The 20477-nt window shown below is 48.8% G+C and overlaps 1 protein-coding gene across 1 annotated transcript in view; it reads right to left on the bottom strand.

The window, feature by feature from the left end:
- The window catches only part of LOC125943526 (endothelin-converting enzyme 2-like), a 33355-nt gene extending 13138 nt beyond the window's left edge, over nt 1-20217 (bottom strand). The window contains exons 1-3 of the mRNA XM_049662884.1: nt 19989-20217; nt 17547-17969; nt 3505-3746 (exon numbers count right to left, since the gene is read on the bottom strand). Of these exons, the coding sequence (XP_049518841.1) occupies nt 3505-3746; nt 17547-17969; nt 19989-20217 (894 nt within the window). The remainder of the gene's footprint in view (nt 1-3504; nt 3747-17546; nt 17970-19988) is intronic.
- Between the last annotated feature and the right edge of the window lie 260 nt (nt 20218-20477).

Genomic DNA, 20477 nt, shown 5'->3' with positions numbered 1-20477 from the left:
TTAAGCCTCCGTGTGATGCCCAGGTGGCGTAGGCCAGCTACCCGTTCCGAAACGCACCAGCGGCGTAGGCTAAGAGTGCCACCCTCTAAATGATGTCAGACTACCACCATATTCGATCTCTACAACTCTTGCAGGCAAGAACATCCCTAAATTGCTAAGGTTAGAGGTTTATTTCAGTAAGCTAGAACGCCACTTGAGCAAATTGATAAAGACTTATCGCTGAACCTGTAAGGTAGGTAGCATGTCGATTTAAGGCTAACTCCGGTGTAACAAAACTGGTTATAATGAACTAATCGCCATAACATCGCAGTCTTAATTGTCATCAAAGCTTGAAGCTCCCTTAAAAACTTATGAATTGAAACTTTGACAAAAGACTAGTTTTCACACCATGTCCGCGGCGCTCTGCAACTCGTCGCAACACCAAACACCCTACTGCGAACAATATTGGCCGTGAGGTTTAACAACACTTATAACATATAGCAGTAGTTGAGCGCTTACTAAAGACGAAGACGAAAATTCCTGCGCTTGTGTAGTTCAAATCCAGCGCTAATGTAGCTCCAGTAACGTGAAACGAGGAAGTGCGAAGCAGTGATGAGCCAGCGTTGTCGCTCAATGCGTGCCTGCAGGTTGGCGTTCATGGCGCAAATTCCGGAGCGCGCCAACTGCTTATAACGCCCTGTTCCTTCTCTCTTGCCACACGGCGCGCGCTGATCGGTTGCTGGAGTAGCGCTGGAGTGAGGAGGAATTGAGCACTTGTGGGGTGGTGGCACCCTCTCTTGTGCTGCGCTGGTACCAGACTGGCGTTTGGGAAACGATTTTTACGAGTTTCTGCAAATTAAGACGCTTAATGCTTGATTATTCCTAAGTTTTAAATTATTCTGAATCGTGTTAGTTTATCTTGAACCGGTTTTGATCAATTCTGCACTTGTTTTGACCCAGTTTTGAGAACTTGTTCTTGCGCATGACCACGACGACATGAGATCACATTACAAGGTTTTCACGATTTTCAAGAGTTTCTGCTAATTGATGCGCTTAATGCTTGATTATTCCTATATTTTTACATTATTCTGGATCATGTTAGTTTATTTGGAACTGGTTTTGATCAATTCTGCATTTTTTACCCTGTTTTTGCGCGTGACCACAACGTAAGATCACACAACACGCCGACAGCCCGCACACATAAAGTACGGTAGGGACCCTTTAACAAATTTGTTGGGTCCCAAAAGTGTGTACTTTCTAATTGTATTATTTACTTATGTTAAATAAACTTTCAAACTTTCAAACTTCGCACTTAAAAGGAAACACACGGACACACGGGTGCTTGTGTGTCCGTGTGTGTGTGTGTGTGTTTTCATTGGTCCTCGTCTTTACTAAGCGCTCAACTACAGCTATTCAAGGTGAACCAACAAGCCCATCTCGCCACACTTGTCGAGCTTTAACAAAGTAGCTGATATAAGAAAGAAATTCTGGATCCCCCTAACATTTTGTTATAGAAAGGCTTTACTGCACCCCTTCTCCCGTCAAGAGTGGAAAGCGTCTGCGAAGGAACTGTTACCACAACAAAACACTACGACTCTTCTCTCATATACACTCAAGGATTACCAAAAGGCAGCGACTCTCCTAATTATTCCAGCTTCAATTTTTATGCCTGCAACCTGGAAACATGTTGTGGTGGCAAAGGCAATAAACTATACTTTATGAGCTGGTAACGAGAACTTTTTTTTTCGCTTTCGCCTCACGTGTATAAGGGAAGCCAGTGTTTATTTTGCAGCATGCGAGCACAACTTGAGGACTAGGTCATTTTGAGGCATCGTTAGTGGCTGTAACCCATAACAAGCACCATTTCACGTTTTCACCATCTTTTATTTCTCTTGTCCCCCTACCACAAACTCGTTTCCTGGACTCTGCTGTATCTTATGCAGACAAGCAATTGCACCGTCAGGAATACAAAAGGGAGTTCCAGTTCAATAACAAGCCCACTGCTACTTACACTGCCACAGCAGGCTTGCTACCGACCAATATAAGCTTATAAATTGTTGTAGAAACAATCGAAATATATTGTTGTTGTGCCACACATCTTCGAACCTAATAGCGGTGACTCGAGTTTCGCCGCATTGCTCCGAGGTGCCTTCTTATGCGCAAGACGGGGTGAAGGACCCAGCCCGCACCCAGTACTAATGACTCGAAGGTGCCTCACTCTACTTAAAAAGGTGTAAGGGCATCAACCTCCAAAACCTTACTTTTTCCTAACGAGAAGGAATGTGGCGCGGGTAACGTCGCACCCACCTCACCTTCTTCTCACCCACCTCACACCCACCTCACGACGGACCGGTAAGCTTGCGTCGGCAAGGGCACTTAAAGCCAGACTGATCCATTGTTAGCAAAAATAGTCACCACCATTCGACGTCATCGGTCTACATTTGCAGCTACATTTTCTGCTGTGAATGATATTTCTCTGCTATATCCTGTATATATCGTTTAAAGACTCCTTTGTATCTCCGCCTACTCAAGTCTCCCATCCCTTCGTCTCACAAGCCGCAACATTCTCAGAATCTGCAAATAGCATATACTGACGATATAAATCAAATGAATACACTAATATTACTTGCGAAGCTTACTTCTGGCGTTGACGCCGGTTTTGATGATATCGGCATGAAATAGTCATAATTTGGTAGACGGCTTATTTTGGTAAATTTACAGACACCGCAAGGCTATCGCGTAACAGCAGGTGCCTATCGAAGGGTTACATTGGTGTACGGCGACGAACACTCCCTGCATCTTGATTAGATAGCCCTCGCGGAAAGCACGTGCCCTTTCTACCTGGCAAGATACCCGCTATCGCCCAACTTCGAAATGTAGCCAAGTAAAGTTATACACATTCAAAGTTTTGTCGTTGCTCGTTGCTTAGCAATGAAAGACAGAGAGATCGGGAATGGACATGTTTCATGTTATCCTACCTCTCTCGCTCAAGGCAGACATCAGTATTCTGTAAGAGCTCACCTAGTGGTCTGTCTATTTTGGCTGTCGCTGATTGGCTGCAGCTGAACGAGCGAGAAGGAGACTGGCTTGGAACACCTGTCTCCTCCTCACTCGTGCAGCTCCAGCCAATCAGCAGCGGCTGAAATGGACTCGGTGGACTCCCAACAGAATACCACCCCAGAATTCCTCAATGGTTAAAAGGAAGCCATTAGTACTCGGCATTCCTGTGTTCTGTCTACTAAGCCTTAAACAAGGTTGATACTGCTGTAGTTTCTACGTTATGACGAGAACCAGCGCATTGGGCGCAAATACCCATGGCCGTGCTTATTGGGGAGCCACAAATCTCAAATGATTCGACGTTAAGGGAAGGCTTGCGCTTCGCATATATTTCGAATACAACAGGAGTGACGTAATTCTAGACTTATCAGCAACTGCGCTCGGGCATTACCTCTTCGAGACTTCCTGTAAGGCTGATTCAAGCGGTCGCGATTCGAGTTTCCCAGCGGCTGAAGGGAAAAGAGGTACGGTCTCATCCACGGTGACCGCTGGCCGTAGGTTGAAGGGCACGGCTGGAAGCGGTGACGAGCTGGCCGATGACTGCGATGAGGAAGGGTTGCCCACCCCACCAATGTCACCTGGTATATGCCAGTCCTGAGTGCCATGCAAGGACGTCCCTAAGCCCTCTGGTTCTGTGCGAGAGCCCTCTTTATCCCTAATGGTCTGCTTGGTACCTCCAGGTATGGTGCTCTGCAGATGGCTTGGGGGTCCTGAAAGGACGACGAAGCGACGCATGTGGTCACTATATCAGTCACGCGACAGGATGACTGTTCCGCCTTCAAAAAGTAATAACTTGTCTGACCGAATCATAAGAAGCCTCGGAGTTATGAAGCACAGAAAAGCATAGGCAAAAAAAGTTTTTTTTCTGTTAGATATTGAACACCAAAATCAGCTTTCCATAATGACTGAAAGTTTTGCGATATATTGCAAATTAAGAACAGAAAATACAATCCAGTGTGTAAGGAGTCGCAGCGTTGCCACCTGTGAGTGCCATATACACAACTTGTGCATGACGTGTCCGGTGGTCTGCCAAACAAGCTACAGTGGCGACTCACCTTCTGTTCAATTTGCGGCATTTGTGTAAGCATGCTTCATTCGGATGATGATGACGATGATGAGGATGATTTATTGGCATCCCCTTTGAAACGGGTCCGTGACGAATAGTCACCTAGCCTGCTTGAGTTACTTTGGTATTCTATACATCATTTTCATTTTAGCATATTTCTCCTAGTACAGCTACTTATTCCTGTAACAGATCCGGGGGTATCAATCTCTCCCCTGCTTTTTCTACATCAATACTCTTAACGTCTCTTCATTATCTCTTCTGGAAGTGTTCGCCGCGCTGGCGACTATGGCGGCGCATGAGAAATACCTATTCGCACGTTGATGTCGCACCCATTGTCTTTTCAGAATAGCACGCGTTGATCCCGGCTAGCATGGTCGGTGAAAGACATTACAGTTTGCCACAACATTATCACGTGTTGAGCCGGCACACTTGCCAACAATTGTGTCGCGCAATACAAACACTTAGTTATTTGTTACCCACCGTGGTGGCTTAGCAGCTATAGTGTTGCGCTGCTAGGTCGTGGGATCAAATCCCGACCGCAGCGGCCGCATTTCAGTAGGGATTAAATTCAAAACGCCCGTCTCCTGTGCACTGGCGGCAGCTTAAAGATCCACAGGTGGTCAAACTTAATCCAAAGCCCTCTGTTGAAACGCCTGTTTCAACTATAGTGGTAGTGCCGTCTGCTACACCAACGTTGGCTTCACTGTGCGACGCATAGACGCCGACGAGACAGAGGCTCGAAGTAGTGCGCGTGGCACGCGGAATGCGATGCATAGGCACGGGAGCAAAGAAAAGAAGAAAAAGAAACCCTGAAGACGAGCTGACGCATTGTCTCTTTGTATCAAGGCTTGTGCGTCCCCGACGACCAAGCCTGCTCTTTTATTCGAAAAGGCTCTCGCCTCTATATTTGGTACCGAAAAACCGGGAGAAGGACTTCGACTTGGATGGGCCATGGAGCGCTTGAAGAGCATGCAGGCAGCTCGAAAAGTTCAAGCAGACGCGACTTGTAAAAGAGGTCAGCGACCTCAATGAATACAACGAGTTAAACCATGCATTGCTCCGGACTATCCTTCAGCGTCTCGAGAAGAGCTCGAATGAGCTCACGAAGATCAGCGGTAAGCTTCCTGCTGAGATGTCCGACGATGAGGTCGCAGCTGACTTCGATTCCTCACTGGACTATGAAAAGCAGGTCGCAGGTGTCCTGGGACTGCTGCGACACCATATTTTGGAGCTGTCTAATCCTCCGACCAAGACAAGGGAAGTGCAGTCGAGGACGGCAGAAAACTATAGATGGGGTGATGAAGTTAGGCAATTTGCACGCGCAAGTTGGAATCAGCTAGAGCAAGACAGGGGTAATTGGAGATCTCCTGGAGAGGCCTTCGTCCTGCAGGGGACATAAATATAGGTTGAAGATGATGACGATGACGATGATGAATCCTCCCGCCACCGGTACAGGTGTTCGTGTAGAGCCGCCGCCAATACAACCTACCAGTGGGATGCCTTCTGGCGAAGACCCCAAGTGAGTGCCACTGACCCACTTGGACCAAGACTGCCCAAACTGGACCGGCTGAGGTTCGATGGATCGACGATGAAGTGGCAGCCGTTTTGGGGCCAGTTCCGCCACAACGTCCATAAGAACTCCCGCCTCAGTGAAATCGACAAGTTCCAATATCTCCGCTCTCTTCTGGACGGCCTGGCAGCCAAGGCTATCGCAGGGATCCTTACTACCGAGAACAGTTACACGGGTGTCATTGAGATTCTCAAAGAACGTTTCGGGAACGCCGAGATCACCGAGGCAAAGTACCTTGTGAACCAGCGTACCCTCACTCCGGTGAGCTCTTCGACCCATGTCACGGGATTGTGGAACATGTACGATTTCCTACAGGTCAGTCACGCGACAGGGTGACTGTTCCGCCTTCAAAAAGTAATAACTAGTCTGACAGAATCCTAAGAAGCCTCGGAGTTATGAATCACAGAAAAGCATAGGCGAAAAGTTTTTTTTTTTTTTTCGTTATGAGAGGACTGAGAGGTCTCGGAATTCCTGCATCATCATATGCAGCTATGGTCGGTGAAGTGTTAATGAAAGCCATCCCTCAAGATGTCGTGGTAAGTTACCATAGACACAGAAGCCTTAAAGGGCCCCTAACCACCTCAGATATTTTTGGCCATTTCAAATAAACACGCGCATCGAGTTCAGAATGCCGTCACGATCAACGATGCCAAACGCTGCAGCGCTACGCGCCGCAGGTGCGCCACAAAATTAAAAAAAAACAATGCCGTCCTCCTCTCCTGGCCTTTCCGGTATCCCCAGCGGTCGTAACGATGTCAGCAGGGTGCATCTGGTAATGTCAACGGCGGTGACGATGCCCATTGGTCGAACAAGTACCTAGGACTTCCGGTTTGTCTGCTAGCAGGTACGCGCGCTTCCTACTCTTCTTCGTCGTGTTGCTCGCTTGTCCGCCCTTGCGAATCGGTAATTACAGCCCGCAATGCAAGTGCCAAACCAGTCACGTTCGAACACAGTCGTGCTTAGCGGTCAGATTAGCTGCGCGAACAGAGACACGACAGTGTTGGCTTTTCTAGACGTGCGCGCAAGGCAGCGTCTATAGCGGCACGCGTCGCATAAACACGGGCCGGAACCGCAGCAACAGCGGGTAGCCGAGAAGCGCTGAGTCGGCCCGTCCACGTTACCGGTACGGTAACTCGCCGCATGCTGTTTGACATTCGCGGGCGGCCGTTCGACGGTGGTTTTCCTGGCGAACGGCGAGATTTCCTTGCCGTAGAGAAGATGAGATCACGACCCATTTGTGCGGTAGCCTCACCGCCAACGCCGCCGACCGCTCGACGGCGCCGATATCGTCGCTAGGCCTTCTCCGGTTCACTTAAGCTAAAGCGAACGACGCTTCGGAATGAATCGCCGACGCTCACAAGCCGTAATGTTTTCTTACCGTTGTCGCTCTTCGCAATAATTGTACGCAAAGAAGAGAATACGCTTATTCTCTTCTTATATGGCTGCGATGCGAGCACATATTAGCCGGTCTTCTGCCGTCGGTAGCCGTGCACTGCAGCTGGGCTCGACAAGTATCGGAGCTTTCGTTCGTGTTTCAGGTTTGATAAAAATCGTTTTATTGCGATAGCAATTATATGGACACTCCAAAGCAGATTTCTGCCGTCGGCGTCGCCATCGCCGTGAGGTTCCGTATGACGTCAATGGAGATGAAATCGTCGCCGCGCGCCGCCGAACGCTGTATGTGCGAGTGAAAGGGCGCGAGGGACGCACGCTTTCACGGGGAGTGAACCCACGGCGGAGAACAAACACGCGTTCTGCGCCGTGCTCCCTTAAGGGCTGCAGAAGTAGGCGTCTCTTTCCTCCTTTACAATCACCAACGCCGCACGCATTTTGTGCGAACGCGGGCAAAACGCCGAAAGCGTCGACAACAGTTCGGCGTGTTGCCGGTGCTGCTGCATGTCCAAGTTTATACAGCTGATAAAGCTATCATTACTCCGTATAGCTCTCTACAAATTTGCTATCGCAATTGATGCTTCGCCTTTCAGGTGAAACTGCGACAACTTTTTTCATAATATTTACAATTTACGCATCACTTTATCTAGGGGAAATTATTTTGTTTGAATCAGAAGCTGCAGCCGATGTTTGCGTCGCCGGTGGCGGAGGCACGCAGCTTTGCGTTAGTCGATTGGCCTGTCGGTCGTGCGGTGGGCGGTGCGCCGGCCGAAATGCCGTGTACTTTGGACACCTCTCGCGCGGCAGACGTTCTACGGCACTGGGGGCTGGTTCGCCGTTGGTGTATTTGCCGCTAGCCTGGACGTGCCTTAACCGGAAGTGGACAGTGTATTGAGAAGCACGTTGGCGATGACGTATATCATGTGACATTTGGAGGATCACTCGGCGAGGAGGAGAGACCAGCCGACGAGGAGAGTAGCAAAGGAAAGAGCGAAACGAGTGAGGGCCGTGTTTCGACAATCAAACGCGTGTAATTCCGCTATTACGCCACCATTTCGAAAAATTCTCGCGGCTATGTGTTCGTTGTAGACTCGTGCATAACTGCAACACAACAATTAAATTTCGACCACTGTGTGGTTTAGGAGCCCTTTAAGGCAAATAACCATCGGAATCTAAGGCCAACAGTGGAGGAAGACCTCGAAGATCTGCTGCAGTATTTTCGTGTCGAGGTTGACTGCAGGGAGAGAACAGCACACGGTCCACTAGAGGTCTCCAGCAGACATTACCGGATGCCCCGATTCGGTCGCCGAAAGACACCAGCTTCATCGGCAGCAGTGCTTAAGAACAGTGCCATTGGAAAGTGCGTCTTTTGCGCGAAGCATCATGCAACGTCAGAGTGCTACTCCGCCTCGGACCACAACGAGAAAAGGCGTCTGCTCATGGCAAGCGACAGCTGTTTCCGATGCACTACGAAGGGACATCGAGCCCAGCATTGCCGCCGCAAGATTAGTTGCACCCACTGCGCCGGCAGACATGCGTCATCTATGTTTTAAGAACAGATCGCAGGTGGTTATTCCTTAACCGAAGCAGTCTCTCAGCAGTGCGTCGATGGATGCTATGCAAGTATAGACAGCAAGAACCGTTGTGGAGTTGACGCTACTATTCTACTTCAGACATTCACAGCATGTATGACGGGCCGCAATCTTTGCTGCTATGTACGAGGCATTCTTGATAGCGGCAGCCAACGTACTTTTCTTAGCCAAGAACTATCGCGAAAACTGAAGCTCGAAGTCATACATGAAGTAGACTTATGCATACTCGTCTTTGGCCATCAAAGTCCCAGCTGCAGTGCACAACGAAGGATGGTTAAACTTGCACTGCCGAGTCAGTTTGACGGCACTCTTGTGGAAATTGATGCAATTAAAATGATACACCGGATACACCGGATGAACCAATGATACACTGGATCACCGGATGAACCAGAAGTGTAAACTCCCGCTCATTTCTTGAACGATCGGAGGGTCACTGTCCTTGTAAAATTTAAAAACATTTGAGGTAGAACCCACGACACATGCTGAGCTGCTTGAAACGTGGATTCAATGGCAAAAAATTCAAGAAAGCTTGTAGAAGCAGTGGTATAAAGAGTATCTTATTTTGCTCAGAAACGCCCATAATAGACCCTTTATGGCTCCAACGCAAATAAAGACAAATGACGTATAGTTATTATACAAGATGAAACTATGCCAAGAGTTGGCTGGAAGCTGGGAAAAGTAATGGAGGCTTTTCCTTGTGATGATGGGGTGGTTCGTGCCTGTCGCTTGAGATTGTCGAACGGCCAGGTAGTCTTGTGACCAGTGCAGCGTTTGTAGCCTCTAGAAATGCGGCCCTAGCACATCTCGCGCCGGGAGTGTTGAAACGGCTGTTTCAAGTATAGTGGTAGCGTCGTCTCCTACACGTGCCGAGCATAGACGCCGACGAGAAAGAGGTTCAAGGGAGTGCGCGTGGCACACGGAATGCGGTGCATAGACACGGGAGAAAAGAAAAGAAGAAAAATCGATCGAGCGACGCGCGACGCGTCCGCATCGAACGCGCAGAGCTCGCCCCGATAGACGTGCCGCCGCTACCTCAGAACGACTTCAAGATCATTCTGCGCACCAAATCAAATGCAATTCCAATCCAGCTCAAATCCTGCTCAAATCCAGCGCTTAATGTACCTCAAATTCTGGTCAAATTCGAACTTGTGTAGTTCAAATCCAGCGCTAATGCAACTCCACTAACGTGAATCCTGGAGAAGTGCGAAACAATCGAACTCATGTGAGGTGGTGGCGACCTCTCTTGCGCTGCGCTGGTACCAGTCTGGCGTTTCGGAAACGTTTTATTGCGATAGCAATTATATGGACACTCAAAAGCAGATTTCTGCCGTCGGCGTCGCCGTCGCCGTCGCCGTCGCCGTGAGGTTCCGTATGACGTCAATGGAGATGAAATCGTCGCGTCGCACCGGTAAGTGGTTCTTGAGGGAAAGGGAAAGGTTGGCCGAACGCTGTATGTGCGAGTGAAAGGACGCGAGGGACGCGCGCTTTCACGGGGAGTGAACGCACGGCGGAGAACAAACGCGCGTTCTGCTCTGTAGTAGTGATTTTATTGAAGAAGAAAGTGACGCTTATTTCTGCTGCCCAATAGGGAGCACGGCGCAGCGTCAGGGGAAGGGGATAAAGGAGATAAAGATGTTGAAAGGAAGGGAAGAGAAGAAGAAGCAGCAAGAGTCTCATCCGATCATGGAGGAGGCTGGTGATGGAGGCGATGGCCTGCTAGGGACGAGCGCTTAGCGATGGGCGGAGATTCCGTTCAGTTCCACAAACTCTGTGCTCCCTTAAGGGCTGCAGAAGTAGGCGTCTCTTTCCTCCTCTACAATCACCATATATGTAGAGCAAACGTGCCTTCTTCCGACGCACGAAAGGCCGTGGGGGGGAGGGGGAGGGAAGGGAGGCGACGTTTAGCTGCGGCACCAAGTGCCTATTTATAACAGAGGCTCCGGCAACAGTCACCAACGCCGCAAGCATTTTGAGCGAACGCGGGCAAAACGCCGACGGCGTCGACAACAGTTCTGCGTGTTGCCGGTGCTGCTGCATGTCCAAGTTTATACAGCTGATAAAGCTGCTATCATTACTCCGTACAGCTGTCTTCAAATTTGCTATCGCAATTGATGCTTCACCTTTCAGGTGAAACTGCGACAACTTTTTTGACAAGTTTCTGCTAATTAATTTGATTAATGCTTGATTATTCCTGTCTTCTACGTTATTCTGAATCATGTTCGTTTATTTTGAACCGGTTTTGATCAATTCTGCACTTATTTTGATCATGTTTTGAGAACTAGTTTTTGAGCGTAATATAGACACGCTACGGATACCACCGACAGCCCGGGAAGTGCTTCGCACTTAAAGGGACACTTAAAGCAAATATTAAGTCAACGTGGAATGTTAAAATACGATCCCACAAACATTGAAACGGTTATTTCGTGCCAAGAAAAGACTTCTTTTATGAGAAAATTGCGTTTGAAGCGTCCGCGTACCGCTCATCCGCGTACCGTAAATCACCCGCCCTCCCGAGCAAGGAGTGGTGACGTCATGGTCTCATGGTGACGTTGTGCCGCCGGTGAGTAAAACGCCGCCCGCAGACGGCGCTACGGCTTTTTTGCGGAAAACGCTGACGCATGACAGAGCAGACGGCAGTGCGAAAGCGGAAGGAAAAGCGTGCGCCGAATTGTAAACATAAAGTGCTATTCTCGACACGCATGGCGGTTGCACGGCCGCCATTATCCGCCATCTTTACTCTCTCATTGGCTGTCCAGAGGTCAGATCTTTTAAAATTTCTGCCGGGAAACGGCAGTTTAATTTTGCGTTTTCATCAGAATGACGAAACATGACGTGGGGCTGCAAACTTCATTGACTAATACTTTTTTGTGGTCCTTGGCACTTATATTGCGACTTTAGCACTTTAAAAAGAAATTGGACGGTAGCGTGCAGAAGCCCGTGCAATGCATCTGCAATTTTGCGAATATGTGGTGGTACAGTGCCTAGAATATACTTATATTCTAGGCACTGCAGTGGTGGCTTTCCAAGATAGCCGGCATATCAGCTTGTTGATTGGCAGAAAGAATATTCCTTGAGGAGCGTCACAGGAAGGGCAGTTTCGTAAACGTCATTATGACAATCTTTTGTGCACAACGCGTGCTCATCACATTTGCATTGCTCTTGGGTGGTGTTGTCATTTGTGTTTCGAACCATCATTTTCATTAAAGACAGGTTAAAAAAATTTAATTATGGGGTTTTACGTGCCAAAACCAGTTCTGATTATGAGGCACGCCGTAGTGGGGGACTCCGGAAATTTGGACCACCTGAGGTTCTTTAACGTGCACCTAAATCTAAGTACACCGGTGTTTTCGCATTTCGCCCCCATCGAAAGACAGGTTTAGTTGAAATAATATTGAAATAATATTGGTTGAAACTAGCAAACTTTCTGCGACTTTTTGCACTTAATTCTCACTACTACATTTGTACTGTAATCAATAAAAATGACTTTGCGCGTCATCAAGGCTATGACGATGGCGACTTTTTAATTCATAAAAATAAATGTACGCAAGGCGGCGCCTTGAAGTTTCCTCTCGCGGTGGCGTAATTCATTTTCCAGGGCAGCTGGCCGGGCCCTCGGACTGTGGCGCCGCCGCACGGTAGAGCGTGAACCACAGCGGCGCCTCGGATCTTTTTGTGCCCCGGTTGCCGCCGTGCCGGGCGATGACGCGAAGCGGCGGTCGTTCATCAAAACAGTGATGCGTTTATTTAGGAATAGCCCAAGGACAGGAAAATGCAGACCACGGTCACCTGCCTGACGTGTAGGCACAACTGTGGCTGCTGTTAAGGGAACGATGCTATTCCTAAATAAACGCGTCTCTGTTTTGATGATCCAAATATAATCTCACTATCAGGGAGGGAGCTGTCTACCTGACTGGAGCAGTATTTTTATTGCGATAGCAATTATATGGACACTCAAAAGCAGATTTCTGCCGTCGGCGTCGCCGTCGCCGTCGCCGTGAGGTTCCGTATGACGTCAATGGAGATGAAATCGTGGCGCGCCCGAACGCTGTATGTGCGAGTGAAAGGGCGCGAGAGACGCGCTCTTTCACGGGGAGTGAACGCACGGCGGAGAACAAACGCGCGTTCTGCGCCGTGCTTCCTTAAGGGCTGGAGAAGTAGGCGTCTCTTTCCTCCTTTACAATCACCATATATGTAGAGCAAACGCGCCTTCTTCCGATGCGCGAGAGGCCGTGGGGGAGGGGGGGAAGGGGGAGGGAAGGGAGGCGACGTTTAGCTGCGGCACCAAGTGCCTATTTATATCAGAGCATAGCCTCCTCGATAAACTCTGTGCCTGTCAAGACGCCGAGAGAACAATAGGGAGGCGCCGTCGGCAGAGTTGCAAACTGCCGCCGCTCATTTTGCTGAGGGCGCCACCGACGTAGAGTGCCACCGCGCCTACCGTCTGCGCGGCGGGCGCGACGCCGACTGTTTTAATTGCTGCGATGGTGGAACAACGATCCACTGGGTGACCACAGCCTTGTTTATAACGCTGTAGAGCACCATGGTAGTGTCTCGAATACAGTCTGTGAAAGTGCGAGCGCACTTGTAGCAACTGCAGCGTCAAAGTGGATTGCGCGTCGCACGTAGCAAAAAAAAAAAAAAAAGCCCGAGTTTGTTTATTGTGGTTAATACGCTCTTAGTTATCGTAGTAAAGTGCAGAGAATACGCAAGTCTCAAGCGTTCTTACAGCTATATCTTGTCAAAAACTGCTTGCGACGCTGCTCTATAGTGAGCCGTCCTTCTTCTTCTTCCTTCATTCTTATAGTGAGCCGTCTTTCGGGCCTCGTCGCACCTTAGTAGCATACGATTTTTACGACTTTCAGACAAGTTTTCCCCAAGTTCTTTTGCATCAGGTGAGCTGTTGTGGCCGACGTGAATATTTATACCCAGAAACCTTCGCACTTTCTACCACGTCCGTGTGCCTTGGCGACCAGGAAAAATAGAAACAAATATTTGAGGACCTATAGAAAGAGCGCCACATGCCTTGAATAGGCAATATGCGAGCAAATAGTTTTATTGCAAACGCTTTGTTATACGATGCATGCTGCTCAGACATACAAAATCCCGAGATGCAAACAGTTCAGACATACAAAAAAAAAAAAATCCCGAGATGCAAACAGTTCAGACATACAAAATCCCGAGGGCGCTTCTGTCACTATATATGCGTTGCTCGAAGTTACATATGTATCCACGTGAAGAAGTTCACGGTGCTTAACCCGCACATGATGTCTGTGAAAGAGCGTGGCCTCTTCGAAGGTTTTTTTTTTTCTTTCTTTCTTTCTTTCTTTCTTTCTTTTTTTTTTAATAACGTGATCGCACGTCAAAAGCATCTAGCAATCCCGGTCGCTCAGCGTTAAGCTCAGGTCCACGATCACCCAAGAAGGCTTAAAATGCGTGGACCGCACCAACGTTGCGAGGTTTGACCGTACTGCACGAGAAAAACCGACAAAAACAATGCACCCGACTTGCGATCCCAGCTGGAGGTAACGGAGAGACGGAGACGCGGGCACACGGCAGGAGTCATGAGCTAGTCAACGTCGGTGGCGCCATCTCTCGGTGGAAACGACCAATAGGGAGAGGGGAAAGCGACGGCCGATCGAGCGCCGTTTGGCAGGCACAGAGTATCGAGGAGGCTATGATCAGAGGCTCCGGCAACAGTCACCGAACGCCGCACGCATTTTGAGCGAACGCGGGCAAAACGCCGATGGCGTCGACAACAGTTCTGCGTGTTGCCGGTGCTGCTGCATGTCCAAGTTTATACAGCTGATAAAGCTAATATCATTACTCCGTATAGCTCTCTACAAATTTGCTATCGCAATTGATGCTTCACCTTTCAGGTGAAACTGCGACAACTTTTTTTATTTCGACCACCGCTTCGCCGACCACTGCTTCGACCACCTCTTCGCATCGGCGCCCAGCACCGCGGCTTCCGCCACGGCACCTGGGTACAACCGACTGCACCGCCGAACACAGAAGAAAAAAAAAGAAAATGGCGATACGAAGGAAAACCACTAGGCCACATAAGCACGCCTACGGGGCCTGCATTCATGCGAACCATATGAATACGTTCAAGCGTCACAGATCCGAGGCGCCACCATGGTTCACGTTCTCCCGTGTGGCGGCGCCACAGTCCGAGGGCCCAGCTTCCCTGGAAAATGAAATGCGCCTCGCGGAGCGAGTAAGCAGCGAAGTGAACAAGAGATGGCAGCGCCGGCGCTTGCGTTGCGCGAGCGGATACCTTTGGCGCGCGCAACGCTATCGATGATATTCGGACGCTTCTCAGCCAGACGAGTCGGGCTGAGTCACTTGCGTTTCACGAGATAGCGATAACGCAGCCTAAAGCGTGCGCTCATCATCACTGGTAGGTCGCGTATGTTGTATCAAGGTAGAAAGCAAGCGCGTGGGCGCCAACATACAAGGACTCATTCCGTTTTCGGAGGACACGCATCCTAGCTAATGAAGCGGACGACAGCCTGTGCGCATGCAGACGACGGAAGCTAGAAACGATTTTGAGGGAATAATCGTACGGTTTGAGCTAGCTGCTTTATTTTTACTGGGGAGGAAAACTGTTTTGCTTTATCAAGAAAGCTGTTCAATGCCTAGATTACAGTTTCTTAGGCGAAACGTCAAATTTGCGTCACGTGACGAAACCAAATCGGGGCCATCAGCGCCATTTTGTAAGCGTCGCGTCTACGTCACGTCTCGAAGAAAATGGCGGAATGTCCAGAATAGCGGCTCATGATGATCTTCGACGCTCGTCGCAATGGACCTTCTTGACGACGCTGACAACGGCACATTGGCTCGCGATGCTGGGCTCGATTTCAGCGACTTAAGCTCCGATGAACGTCACATGCTGCTGAGGGCTCGCGCTGCCGGCGCCGTTGCGTACTACGACGGCGGCCTCGACACCGGCTTTTCGGGGCGCGAAAGCAGCAAGGACTCCAGCAGTGCGACGTCGGGCGATGAATCTGGTCACCGTCTGGACGTGCCGTCACGCGGACCGTTCGGGCATCCCGCGATATCACATGGACGGGGCATTCTCTGCTGCTTGCAATTTGAAGTGCGACTTTAGCGAGCCAGTAACACCAGCGCAGCACTACGCGATAACAGAACTACTGAAACTCGAAAGCGCGCGGTCAGAGTCGAGTGAAAACGAAACCTTTACACCACCAATCTCGTTATCAAGGGTAGCACCAAAATGTTTTAAATGCGAAGCATTTCTTGGCGAAATATTGCTACTTTGACCGTATCTATCTATCTATCTATCTATCTATCTATCTATCTATCTATCTATCTATCTATCTATCTATCTATCTATCCATCCATCTATCTAGCCGCCTACAACTTTGTGCTCTCATGGTCGTTTCGTTAACCTGTGATGTACCAAAATTGGCATACTCTGACAAGAGTATATGACGAACACAAATGATATGTCATGACGTTCATGTCATTACATGCGTGCCATGTAGGTCATGAAACAGCCGCCTACGCCATGGTGCTCTCATGGTCGTTTCGTTAACTTGGTAGGTACCAAAATTGATTTATTATGACAGGAGTGTATGCGAACATAAGTGATAGGTCATGACATAAATGTCATAACATGCGTGTCATGTAGGTCATGACAATGACTCGGCGAAAAAGGATTAACACTCAAACATTACTGGAATGGGTTCGGACGTGGGCACTAATTGAAGGAAAAACTGAAGGATGATGGTAGAAACCATAGTCATGAGCATGACTCAGCAAAAATGACAATGACTCAGCGAAAAAAGATTAACACTCAAAAACCACTGGAATGGGTTCGGACGTGGCCACTAAGTGAAGGCAACACTAAAGGACGATGATAGCAATCATAGTCATGAGCATGACTCAGCAAAAAAAAATTGCACTCAAAAACCACTGGAATTCGTTCGGACGTCGGTACAAGTGAAGGAAACACTAAAGGATGATGGTAGAAGTCATAGTCATGAGCATGACTCAGAAGAAAACGTCAATGACTCAGCGAAAAAATTATTAACACTGAAAAACACTGAAATTGGTTCGGACGTAGGTACTAAATGAAGTAAACACGATAGGATGTTGGTAGAAGTCATAGTCACGAGTATGAGTAAGGCTTTCGCCCTAAGGTCTCTTAGGTGTAGCTAAAGGGACTCCTGAAGACTCATGACATGAATGTCGTGACATGCGTGTCATGTAGGTCATGAAAGGGCCGCCTAATTCTTGGTGCTCTCATGGTCGTTTCGTTAATTTGGTAGGCTCCCCGCACACTGCTTCGCATAACATCGATTCCCACCGGGCGTGGGATCTGCCGGCTTTTTTTTTCCAAGAATTTAATAGAAGTAGTCAAGTAGCATTTTATTCTGTCTTTTAATCCAACGAAATTGATTAATCCGAGTGGTTGAGTACGTGACATAATTTTTTGGAGGAGTACCTTCGACATCGGCTAAATACCTGAATGTCCCTGAGTAGTCACTTATCGTGTCCTGCATTTATCTCAATTTCTCGATTACTAAAGCTCTATTCGAGATTATATTGACGACGTACACATTCTAGAGCATTACTCTATCACTCTAGCTTGACTTTTTATTTACCTTTAGTGTCCCTTTAAAAGAAACCTTGAAGACGAGCTTAGGTATTGTCTCTTTGTATCAAGGGTTGTTTGTTCCCGACGACGAAGCCTGCTCTTTCTTTCGAAAAGGCTGTCGCCTTTACACCCCACCCTCACTGCGGCGTGCCGCATAATCGGATCACTATTTTAGCGCGTAAAACCCCAGAATTTCTTTTTAATCATTTTCTTCCTACATTCCCACTTGCTACTTACTACAAGGCAAATGGGTAGGTAGCTATATACCTGCTTCGCGGGCTCGCTGTGGCTCTGCCGCTTTTTCTGGCACTTCAAACCTCTGCGATGCAGTGCTCATCGCTCCAGTTCCCGGCTTCCCCCAGGTTCCTGGTAGTGCGGTCTGGACATCTGAGGTGCTGGGTGGTCGGCAACCAACCGCGGAAGCACCCTTCGAAGTTTTCGTAGTCGTGGATCCGCGCGTTGAGCCCGTCGGACCTACCGTAGAGTCTCTGCCAGGTGGCGCCAGAGTCGTCTCCAACTTCGCGGCCAGTGGCGACGCAGAGGTGCTAGCCGCAGTCGGGTCTGGCAGCGATGATTTGATCTTGTCGGCAAAGGACGACGGCTGACGCTCGCCGGGTTCATTTTTGAACCCAGGCTTCGACTCCAGTAGCGGTGACGACGGTCCGGAAGCCAACTCGTTCGATGTGGCAGCTGTAAAACGGCAGCGCCAATGCAATCTTATCTAAAATGCACACCAGAAAGTTCTGCGAATTGCTTCGCAAACTCACGCACGGCTACCACTGATAAAATTATTTACTCCTGGAGAGGAGAGCACACCAAGTATTCAAGAAGTTACCACTAGAAAATTATGGGGGCCTTTTCATGGTCCCAGGACCTGCATTGATTATATATATTAGGCATATAATTTTAAATGCTCGTTGAGTGTATAAGCCAGTATTATTAGTATATTTTAGTACAAACTGCCGGTTACCCTAGCGAAGCCTTTTGCTGGACGTCACGTAATGCAGAAGTGCATTCCGGCACAGTTAACTAGTCGAGTATACGGCCTTTATTACATTTATCGCGGAAATCTTCATATATCCTTTGCTAGTGCTAATTTCCGGTTTGCCAAGTCAACTCAACCCTTGCAAGCGGGTTTGCGTAACCCACTTCGGCGCTCATTTGGCCCGACCCGTCGGCTATTACATGAACCCAACGATCGCATTTCGCTCCGACAAGCCTGCCAGACCCGTCGTTATTTTGTTTATGGAGACGTAGCTAGTTAAAAGAGTCCCTTTGCACCTGCTTGGCCGAGGTCTGGAGTTAGTGTTGCAAGAATATCATGTGCAACAGTGAAAAGACAAGTACTTCGAGCTTGGCGTTCAGTTTATAAAAGCGCTCTGAGCTATACCGTGAAAATTCAGACGCAACGGCACGAGCTATATTGCTCGTCACGGTTTCGCGATGGTCGAGACTCATATTGGTGGCATATTAATCATGTATGCACGACATGCCGTGAAGGAGCCCATTTTGCTTCTTTCTGCAGCTATACTGCCCATGTGACAGTGGCGCACCGACGGGAGGGGGGGTTTCGGGGGTTGTAACCCCCCCCCCCCCCCCTGAGGCCGACTTAACCCCCCGTTTTGTTTAACCCCTATTCTTCCCTTGCGCATTTGAGTACTGTAACTAAGATGCAAGACGCGCAATCATCTGCACACTCGCAGAAAGCGCATTTTTTGCCAATTTTCCGTGAAGACATTGAAATTAGTGCTAATTAGATGGTATTGGCAACCTGTCAACCCCCCCCCCTGGCAGAGATCCTGGGTGCGCTACTGCCATGTGATGAATAAAATTGTCGCAGTTTCACCCGAAAGGCATCCCCTCCCCTCCCTCCCGTGTCCCCACGGCCTTTCGCGCGACAGAAGTCGCGTTTGCTCTCCGTCGTGCGTTCACTCCCCGTGAAAGCGCGCGTCCTTCACGCGCTTTCACTCGCACATACAGCATACGGCGCGCGCCGACGATTTAATCGCCGTTGCTCTTACACGAAACCTCATGGCGACGGCGACAACGACGGCGACGCCGACGGCGGAAATCCGCTTGGAGTGTCCATATAATTGCTATCGCAATAATAATAAAGCTGCTGAAGCACTGTTAAAGTGAACAAACATTCTCTAAACTCCGATATTGTGCAAACATATTGTTAGCGCCAAAAGCGTCGAGAAGTGCTTGTGTGAAGGCAATTTTTTTAGGGGAATGGGTATTATAGCATCGTAGTTTACATCAACCTAATGCTTCGGTATCCAGAAAAAGGTGTCTTTATTGCCCATTTCTGTAAGCTGATGTTGACATGACCTGGAGTACTAAAACTGAGCTGTTTTGTTAGAATGAAGGTGGTTATACCGCTTTTCAACTGCGCCTCCGGGCTGCTGCGTCACCCGCTGAGCGCGCGCTTCTTTGTTGGATCCTTATGCTGAGCTGTCACCACGGTGGCGATGTCACAAGTATTTTGCGCTTCTTTAATTTCCCCTTAGCTTCTTTTACTTTTTTTATATTTTAGTATAATTATTATTCGCCCTAAGCACCGACACTGGATCATTGCTGCAGCTATTTAGACGCCTTACATTCTGTCACGTACGAGAAAACGCGTCTGCCTCTCGGATGGCGCGATCAGATTTCGTGTCCGCTCAAAAGCGAAGAGTCTCGAAGCTTTTAAAGCCGTATTTCACTTACCTTCTTCCGAACTCGGGCTCTGTGCGATGTCCGGCGACGAGAGAAGATTGCGGGAACGACGCTTTGCCTTCGATTTTTTCGTACGGCTGAGGTTTACAGTCTGGCGGGTCGACTCTTCGGCCATTCCCTCAGAGTCCGCCACCGGAGAGGTGGCAGATACTTTGGACGAACGACGGCGCCGGAAGCGGGATTTCTTCAATTTCGTAGAGGCATCCGTCGTGGGATCCATGACTGGCAGAGAGCGATGCTTCTTCTTTGTCTTCTTCTGCCACGTTACCTGGCGCGTTCCGCATCTGGCCTCTTCTTTCTTTTCCGCAGACGATTCACCACCAGAAGGAGAAAAAAAAATATGTGCCGAACCAGAACACACATGTAAATCTATGTAAACTAAGGAATTAGTGAAGCGGTCCAAAAAAAATGAAACAAAACTGTTCATTTTCTGCGAACCCACGTGACGCACTTGACTCATGCGACCCCGAGCTACACGGT

This window comes from Dermacentor silvarum, chromosome 2 (assembly GCF_013339745.2).
Source record: "Dermacentor silvarum isolate Dsil-2018 chromosome 2, BIME_Dsil_1.4, whole genome shotgun sequence".
Taxonomy (NCBI): domain Eukaryota; kingdom Metazoa; phylum Arthropoda; class Arachnida; order Ixodida; family Ixodidae; genus Dermacentor; species Dermacentor silvarum.
The sequence above is the reverse complement of the archived record's forward strand: the minus strand, read 5'-3'. Positions and strand labels throughout refer to the sequence as shown.